Genomic DNA, 9,628 nt, shown 5'->3' with positions numbered 1-9,628 from the left:
CTCTCTCTCTCTCTCTCTCTCTCTCTTTCCTCCCCCTTTATATCCCTTCCTTCCTTTCTTTTTTCTTTTTTCTTTCCTTTATTTTTAAAGGCTGGGTTCTTACACAATTTGACAGGCAAGTTGGCTTGTGCTTCTCACTCTAGCTTTGGGGAGACAGAGGCAGGAAGATCATAAGTTCAAGGCCAGAGTGGACTGTACAGGAGCCTGAAAAGCCTTGGCGCTAGGTTGGTTAGTAGAGTGCTTTCTAGTAAACACAAGGCCCTGCGCTCAGCTCCTGGCATTAAAAAGTGGAGAAAAGAAAGAAAGATAGGGGCTGGAGAGGGCCCAGTGGTTAGAGCACTTGGTACTGTTGCAGAGAATCTGGGTACATTGTCAGCAGTTCTAGAGTGGCTCTGAAACATCTGTAAGTCCAGTTCAGGAATGTGATGCCCTTTTCTGGCCTCTGTAGATATTAGATTCATGCATACATGAAGACAAAGCACTCATACACATAAAATAAATAAATCTAAAAAGCATTTTTAGATATTAAAAGTCACTTCCTGCCAAGTGTGGTGATAAATGTCTTTAATCCCATCACTAGGGAGGCAGTGGCAGGTTGATCTCTACAAGTTTGAAGCCAGCCTTCCCTACCTAGATAGTACTAGGACAAGCAGGGCTACATAGAGAAACCCTGTTCAAAACAAACAAGCAAGCAAACAACAAAAAAAAGAAAATAAAATGTCACTTTAGAAATGGGAGATTTGAGTCAGAATTGAAGAGAGTTCAGAATCGCTTTAGAAAGTAAACATTAAGGGCTGGAGAGATGGCTCAGCGGTTAAGAGCACTGACTGTTCTTTCAGAGGTTGTGAGTTCAACTCCCAGGAACCACATGGTGGTTCACAACCATCTGTGATGCCCTCTTCTGGTGGGTCTAAAGACTGCTACAGTGTACTCATAAATAAAATAAATAAATCTTAAAAGAAAAGAAAAGAAAAGAAACATTAAATTCAAATCCCATCTTCAGCCCTTAGTGTTAAGGTTGGCAGGGAGATCTCCATGGTTCTCTTGAGTGCTCCAACTGCCGGCCTGCATTACCCTGGCTGGGTGTGCAACTTAGTAGGTGGAGTGCTTGCTTAAAATGCACAGTATCTTCGGTTGAGCCCAACACCACACAAACTGGACATGGTAGCATACACTCTGGATACATAGTGAGTTGGAGGTCAGCTGGGATTACCTGAGACCCCTGTCTCAAAACCAAACCGACCTCACCCACCACCACCATCATCACCACGAGAAACCAATGTACACACTTCGTCTTCGGGGAAGCTGGGATGACGGAGTAACTGCCACCTGCAACTTAAACCAAACTGCTCATGAGTCTGCTACCGTGGCCGTGGTGGGTCCAAACGGACCAGTAGAGGGTTCAGCATCCCGGTTCTCAGGTGTAGCTCAGGCATGGCTTTGTGAATGGTTCCTTCTCAGTTTGAACATCTGAGAAGACATTTCCTCTGTTCCTTCAAGGGGTGTGCTTTCCTGGGTTTCTCCTGAGCCTTTTTGAAAAAATGGTCTCATCTACCTCACAAACCTGTCAGGAAGAGCCCCCCTCCTCCCACAACTCTCTCCCTCTCCCTCTCCCTCTCCCTCTCCCTCTCCCCCCCCCCTCTCTCTCTCTCTCTCTCTCTCTCACACACACACACACACACACACACTAAACAAACAAAAACAGACAACACACCTATTGGATCCATGATGCCGCCATAGCTGTCTACCACTTCCTCTGACTTGGGTGTCTTTGATGACACCTTGAAGCTCCTGGGCAGCAAGGACATCTACAGTCTTGCATGGCTGTTTGGCTCTGGCCTATCTGATACCTGGAGATAGGATCCGATCCGATAGGGCAACTGTTTTCTTTCACTCCAGAAGCCCCGGGCCGGTGTTCCTCACCCGACGAGAGTTCAGAGCCAGGATATGACTTTTATCTGGACATAATATAAAAAGTTAGGAGAGAAAATGAAGCATTAAGTCAGACACAGAAAATCCCTGTGGTCAAGCAAGATCTAAGGCCTGGTCTGGGGGGTAGGTAGGGAAGTGGGGTGAGAGTAGAGGGATAGGGGTGGGGGTAAAGAGGGAGGGGTGAGAGTAAGGGGGTAGAGGGAGGGAGGGAGGGAATGAGAGGAGGAAGGGAGGAGGTGTGGGATTTTATTTCAGAATCTGACCTGGATTGTAACTTTGAGAACTTGTATGGGAAAAACCCCAAAAGGGGCTTCCAGGATGCAGATGCCTGGCTCTGCTGCTTGAGAAGACTTGGACCAAAGGGTCAGCCATATTGCCCTGGATAAGTAGGTGCCAGGAGAGCCTTGTGGGTAGCCTTTTAGAGCTGGCTCCAGGCCCAGAGTACCATGAAATATAGTTCCAGGAGCACAGAGATCCTGGCATTTTCTGCTTGTCCCAGCGTGAGAGGCCACGTGTCCTCCCCCATCAAGTAGGGTTGGGCCTAGTGCACACACTGAGCCCTAAGGGAAAGAAAGACAGCACTTCCTGTCCCTCCAGCTCTAGAGGGATGCAGGTTCTGTTTTGTCCATTTGTTTAGTCATGTGTCCTATCCTGACCCTCTTTCCCCCTCCCCCACCCATTTTTGAAGATATGGTTCTCTGTGTAGTCCTGGCTGTCTTGGAACTTATGTAGACCAGGCTGGCCTCAAACCTAGAGATCTGCCTGCCTCTGCATCCTGAGTGCTGGGACTAAAAGCCTGGGCCAACACCACCAGGCTTACCTGCCTTCTTTAATTCTCATAAGCGGTTAGGGTTAGGAACAGGACAGAGGTCAGCAGGAGGCTGAGGAGATGGGTTCTACTCTGGACTCCTGCTGAGGAAGCTGCCCCGCCCCCTGCGGTTCTCAGGAGGGGATGGAAGGCTATGAGCAATGCACTCACTTCAGCTCCAGGAGTCCTACCCATGCACCAGGACTTGACACAGTGCTGTCCTGAAGATCTGGACCCTGGTCTAGGACAGCCCCCAACCGCCACACTCAGGAAATGGATAGACACACCCACAAAATCCAGAGAGGCTGCCTCAGGACAGAGCAGGCAGGAGCAGGTACTACTGGCTCTGATGGAACACATTGCCATGTGTTCTCAAGCTCAGATCCTGACCAAGGACACTCTGGACAAAGGATGAATAGAGGCTACAACCATGAGAACTAAGGGTCCTCCTTTTCAGAGCTGTCCTTTAGCATGGTGGCTGCAGATGCTGAGCAAATGACACAGCCAGCGCAAGGGACAGTGACTGGTATAGGCCATCTGTCTTCTGTAAGTCATTCTATAGGGAACCATGTCATTCCCCATCCTTTATGAGGTTTGAACATTTTCAAAAGGCCCACAGGGGGCGTGTGCAATGGGGTGTGTGTATGTGTGTGTGTGTGTTCCAGAGATGGGAGCACAGTAAGAAGTGCTCTTCACTGGGGGCTGGTGAGATGGCTCAGTGGTTAAGAGCACTGACTGCTCTTCCGAAGGTCCCGAGTTCAAATCCCAGCAACCACACGTTGGCTCACAACTATCCATAGTGAGATCTGACTCCCTCTTCTGGTGTGTCTGAAGACAGCAGCAGTGGGCTTACATATTATAATAAATAAATCTTGAAATAAAACAAAAGAAGCATTCTTCACAGCCTGTGAGGCTATAGCAATCTGGTTTTGAGTGACACTGAGCCTTTTCATGACCAATCTAACCCTACTTGGTCCATCTGCAGCGGAATAGGAAGCTTTCAAAATTCTTTCTCCCAAGGGCTCTGAAAAATAAGTGCCCCAGAGTTCCCAACAATCTTCTAAGCCAGGACTGTTTATAAATGAAGTTCTTAAGAAGCCAGGGATTGAGGGGTGCGGGGCAGAGGAGGCAATTTCATGGTGAGGAGATACTGGGAAGCTGAGGGGAAGACACTGAAGACAGAAATGCAGATGGTGAGTGTGGGCTATGACACCTGACTTGGCTTTTGTGTGCTCTTTTGAGTGAAGAAGTGGGTCCGGACAATGCTCAGGGAAAGAATCGGTGTGGGAGGAGGTGCTGAAAAGAGAGAGGGTGATTTCCTTGGAGGAGACTAGTGCTTGGACCCCGGGGCTGGAAACCCCTTATGAGAGACTGTGTGTATTGGGGGGATTGCTATCCTGTGAGTGTACAAGTGGAGTCACGGGGATGAGACTCTTTAGACTGCTGACTTTCAGGGGCTTAAGGGGTGCGTAAGAAGGTTGCCTGAAAATGTGGGTCAGAAAGAATTGCAGGACACGGAACAAGTCCTGCTCAGTCGGCGCGCTGCAGGTTGGTGGGGACAGCATTTTAGACCCAAGTCTCACGGACTTCCTCTCTCCGGCTCTTTTTTTTTTCTTCTCACCTGTAAAATGATGATTGTTGTCCAGAAAAAGAAGACACTCTCAGCTCCGGGTGATTCCAACAGCTAGCTAGTATGGTTTGGATGCAGGTAGGGTCCTTTGGGAGTGGTCCTAAGTACTCCAAGCTCCGGGGTCAGCGTTTCCCCCTAGTGGCGGTTTTGTGAACAGCAGGCGAAGCAACCAGGAAGGCGGGGAGGGCAGCCTCTGTCAGGTCTCCTTCAGCTCAGCATCTATCTATCAGTGGGAGCCAGGGCGCACAGGACCTCCTGGGCAGAAGGAATGGTAGGTGAGCGGGATGCGGGCCCTGACAGGCGCGGCTCTCAGAGTGAGATGGGTGGAAAAACTCTGTGAGGCATTTGGGGGTTGTGGGAGAGACCTCTCAGTCAGTCAGTTTATTTCTGTCATTTTTCTGATGACTGTCGTCTCAGCGCTGCTCTCTTGAACCTGGGCTGTCACCTGCCCATCCCCAGCTCCTCTCCGTGAGAGTTCTGAGTAGTGAGAACCCCAGGTCTAGTAGGTACAAAGAATATAAAATATTTAGACTGGGAATGATTCAGGTGACAGAAAACAGAATCAAATTTGGGTCAGAGTACAGTTTTTTAGCTTTTTCACTCCTTCACTTAACCCCTACAGTGGCTTTCTCTTCTCACCAAGGTCACGCACAGCGTTCTGTATGTCAGGTCTGCCCTGTGTCAATGCTTTTTGTGGATTAAATACCGGGATCTTGCACCTGGAGTTGGGGAGGTCAGGTCTGCCCTGGCAGTTGCTTTAGGAGCCCCGGCTCTTTAAAGACCAAGCAATACTGCAGTTGCACCCACTTTTCTGAGGTCCACATCAAGTGGCTCTCCTGAAGTCCGTCTTGAAAGGGAGACAGCCGAAGGAGATAGCCAAGCGTTCTTGGAAAAGCCTGTCATTTCTTCAAAGATTTCAGTAGATCGTAAAGGGCCAATCTTATCATTTAAAAATGATTTCATGTGTGTGTGTGTGTGTGTGTGTGTGTGTGTGTGTGTACTTGTGCACTTGTGCATATACACTGTTTGCATGTGTGTAGAGGATAGAGGATAACTCTTCATTGTTGTTGTTGATGATTGGTTTTTTGTTGTTTGTTTTTGTTTGTTTTTTATTTGTTTTTCAGACAGTGTCTCTCTCTGTAGTTCTAACTGTCCTGGAACTTGCTCTGTAGCCCAGGCTAGCCTCAAACTCACATGAGACCTGCCTGCCTCAGCTTCCTTCGTGTTGGGATTAAAGCTGCGCACTACCACTGCCCGGCCAACTTTATTATTTTCAAGGTTTGCACTTCGGATACTCTGTAGCTGAAATGCACTTTAGTGGGTGACAGACGCTTTGCTTTCCCAGTGGCGTGTGACTAATCCGTCCTCTACGGTGTGGCACCTTCAGGGTGATAACTTAGGACAGAGCTGGGATTACCTAAATGACTTCTGGGTATCTCCTGCTTCTATCTTACAGACTCCTCCCTGCCTCAATTGTTCCATCTTTCCTGGAGCGCTCTCCCCAAATGCTTCAAGGAGCCCCCTGGTCTGCAATATCAGTGAGTTCAAGTGGCCCTATCAACCTGAGGACCTGAACCTTACCGATGAGGCCCTGCGGCTGAAGTATTTGGGGCCACAGCAGATGAAACAGTTTGTCCCCATCTGTATCACGTACTTGCTGATCTTCGTGGTGGGCACTCTGGGCAACGGGCTGACCTGCACAGTCATCCTGCGCAACAAGACTATGCGCACGCCCACCAACTTCTACCTCTTCAGCCTCGCCGTGTCCGATATGCTGGTGCTCCTGGTGGGCTTGCCCCTGGAGCTATATGAGATGCAGCAAAATTACCCGTTCCAGCTGGGTGCAAGTGCCTGCTACTTCCGAATACTGCTCTTAGAGACCGTCTGCCTAGCTTCAGTGCTCAATGTCACAGCCCTGAGTGTGGAGCGTTATGTGGCCGTGGTGCACCCACTCCAAGCCAAGTCTGTGATGACACGGGCCCATGTGCGCCGTATGGTGGGGGCCATCTGGGCCCTCGCTACTCTCTTCTCTCTGCCCAACACCAGCCTGCATGGCCTCAGTCAACTAACTGTGCCCTGCCGGGGGCCGGTGCCCGACTCAGCTATGTGTTCGCTGGTGCGTTCCATGGACTTCTACAAGTTGGTGGTACTGACTACCGCACTGCTCTTCTTCTGTCTGCCCATGGTCACCATCAGTGTGCTGTATCTGCTCATTGGGCTGCGGCTGCGGAGAGAGAGGATGTTGCTCCAAGTGGAGGTCAAGGGCAGGAAAACCGCAGCAGCCCAGGAGACCTCCCACCGAAGGATTCAGCTGCAAGATAGGGGACGGAGACAGGTGACCAAGATGCTGTGTAAGTGTCATTGTTGAGGAGAAAGCTGAGCCTCCTCCAGTCTGGAGAAGGAATTGAGCTTCCAGGGTATTGTTTGCTTGCTTGCTTGTTGTTGTTTTTGTTTTGATAAAGAGTTTCAGGGCTGGTGAGATGGCTCAGCAGTTAAGAGCACTAACTGCTCTCCCGGAGGTCATGAGTTCAAATCCCAGCAACCACATGGTGACTCACAACCATCTATAATGAGAAACTAACAATAATAATAATAATAATAATAATAATAATAATAATAATAATAATAATAATAAAAAAACAAAACCCCTATGGGCCAGACTAAGCAGGGACCGGAGCAAGTGGGGCTTGGGGTGGAGGGAGCCGGGCCGGAGAAAGACAGAAAAGGGAAAGGGGAAAAAAAGAGAGAAGGAATTTCTTTGTGTAGCTCTGGCTGTTCTAGAACTTGCTGTGTAGACCAGGCTGACCTTGAACTCAGAGATTCACCTTCCTCTGCCTCCAAAGTACTAGGATTAAAGGTGTGCACCACTGCCTGACTCTCCTGCCTGCTTTTCTAGGACCGGAAGATAGTGAGCTGTAGATGCAAACTGTAAACATGACGCAGATCAAATCTTGTCTTCTCTGTTCTTGCAGTTGCACTGGTTGTGGTATTCGGCATCTGCTGGGCTCCATTCCATGCGGACCGTATCATGTGGAGCCTAGTGTATGGACACTCAACGGAAGGCCTGCACCTGGCCTACCAGTGTGTCCACATTGCCTCTGGCATCTTCTTCTATCTCGGCTCAGCAGCCAACCCGGTGCTCTACAGCCTCATGTCTACTCGCTTCCGAGAGACCTTCCTGCAAGCCCTGGGCCTTGGAACCCAGTGCTGTCATCGCCACCAACCCTATCATGGCTCCCATAACCACATCAGGTTGACCACAGGCAGCACCCTGTGTGATGTGGGCCACAGGAACAGCAGGGACGAACCCCTGGCTGTGAATGAGGATCCAGGGTGTCAGCAAGAGACAGACCCCTCCTAAATAAAATCTGGAAGGAGCCTTACCCACAGGGCCAGAGGGCCTCAGAAATTCTGGGGAGCTACAAAAGTGGTTTTTGCCCTGCCCACATAGTTGAGTGTTGAGGGAAACAGTAAGAAAAAGAGAATTGAACCCCAATTGCCCCCATTGAAGGCCTGAAACACTGGCTCAGCAGTTAAGAATGTTTGCTGTTCTTCCAGAGGACCTGAGTTCAGGTCTCGGCACCCTCATGACAACAGGCCATCCGACACTCTCTTGGCTTCTGACGGCATCCACCACATGCACATAGCACACACCCATGTATTAGAAAGACCCACGCTGAACCAAATACATGCTGTATGTCCCTCCAGACCCCGTACCCCTAAATTCTTCTCCACAGAACTGTCACAGTTACCTAGTTACCTGGGGCTCAGCTACTATTCCTCTGGGGATCCCTCCTTCCTCTCAAGTTCATACATGCTTCCATTGGGACCCACCTGTCATCCTGGTAACTTCCATAGACTCTCTCTGCCCCTCCCCAGCCCCTGTTCTGTACTTGAGACCGACTTCACACCCTGACAGTTCCTGGCTCTCATTCTGCACCGAGATCTGGGCCTGATCAAGCTGCCAGGTGGTAGGGGTTCCCAGGGATCCAGGGGACCTGGACCTGACCTCAGCCTTTGTCACACCATGTTGCCTTGTGGCAACAAGCAAATCACCCTGGCTTTCTAAGAGGCTTTGGTTCCTTGCTTGCAAAAATAAAAGGTGTGCTTGCTTGCCCAAGCCACGTTTTGAAGGGAGCTTGCTGTGTTTTCATCTGTGTGTACAACAAAGTCAACCACTGGTTTCAGATTATCTGTACCACTCCCAAAACCTGCTTTCTCTCTGATCTTCTCATGGTCCTGCTCCAAGCTGTCAAGGGCAGGTCCTTTGCTTGTCCTGAAACAGATAGGGTGAATCTATGCGCAGTGCACTCCTGGCCGGCCACCTACTGCCTTTCTCACCTGCAGACAGGCTACCCTGGCTGCCCTGGGGGAACACATGCTAGATCCTGTTAGCCAGAGGAGATCTGGAAGAAGCAGCAGGAGCTGACTTAAGGACCATACACGGCTGTGCAGAGACAGGGTGTTGGTTAGTCTTTGTCAGCTTGACAGAAACTAGAGTCACCTGAGAGAGGGAACATCAGTCGAGGAATTACATCCATCGGACTGATCTGTGGGACATTTTCATGATTAATGACTGATGTCACAGGGCCCAACCCACAGAGGGTAGTGCCACTAAGAAAATAAGCTGAGCAAGCCAGTAAGCCAGATTTCCCCTGGGGCTTCTGCTCCAGTTCCTGTCTCCAGGTTCCTGTCTCCAGGTTCCTGCCTTGGTTTCCCTTGATGATGGACTATAAGCTGAATAAACCCTTTCATCCCCAAGGTGGCTTTGGTCAGTGTTTTATCATAGCAATGAAAATCAAATGAGGACATGAAGCTCTGCTAAGGGGACTAGGTAGTCAAGGGCAGTATTTCCCTGACATTTCATGCCACCCTGAGTTCCAGGGACAACCTGGTGCTGAGGAAAGACCCCATTAATGGATGAACTGTGTCCTGCTGCAAGTTGCTGGGTCTTGTCCTGAGAGACCTGGTGTCCACAGCTAGGGACTGCCCCGTGACCCTGCAGACAGCCTGCTAACTGGTGTCCTGGGCTTCTCAGGGCACCAGGTGTCCAGGGGAGGAGATGGTAGAGGGCTATTTCATGATTCAGTTTTACATGACAGAGACAACTTAAGGGCAGGGAGTTGGGCACGGTGGCACACAGCTGCAATCACCTGGGAAGTGAGGACTGGAAGATCAGGAGTTGAAAGCTAGAACTAGCCTGGGCTACACAATAAAACTCCCACTGAGAAACAAATAAACAAGATTTTTTTTTTTTT

General features: G+C 49.8%; 1 protein-coding gene across 2 annotated transcripts in view; it reads left to right on the top strand.

Annotated features, from left to right (window-relative positions):
* The window catches only part of Nmur1 (neuromedin U receptor 1), a 35,502-nt gene extending 27,688 nt beyond the window's left edge, over positions 1-7,814 (top strand). The window contains exons 1-3 of one of the 2 annotated variants that reach the window (XM_021174438.1): positions 4,628-4,641; positions 5,827-6,721; positions 7,343-7,814. In XM_021174438.1, the coding sequence (XP_021030097.1) occupies positions 4,639-4,641; positions 5,827-6,721; positions 7,343-7,731 (1,287 nt within the window). In that variant the 5' untranslated portion in view covers positions 4,628-4,638 and the 3' untranslated portion in view covers positions 7,732-7,814. Of the gene's footprint in view, positions 1-4,627; positions 4,642-5,826; positions 6,722-7,342 lie in introns of those variants that run through there. The other variant, XM_021174431.1, reaches the window with a different exon arrangement.
* Positions 7,815-9,628: the final 1,814 nt, after the last annotated feature.

The sequence above is a fragment of the Mus caroli genome, chromosome 1 (assembly GCF_900094665.2).
Source record: "Mus caroli chromosome 1, CAROLI_EIJ_v1.1, whole genome shotgun sequence".
Taxonomy (NCBI): Eukaryota; Metazoa; Chordata; class Mammalia; order Rodentia; family Muridae; genus Mus; species Mus caroli.
This window is presented reverse-complemented; position numbering and strand designations above follow the sequence as displayed.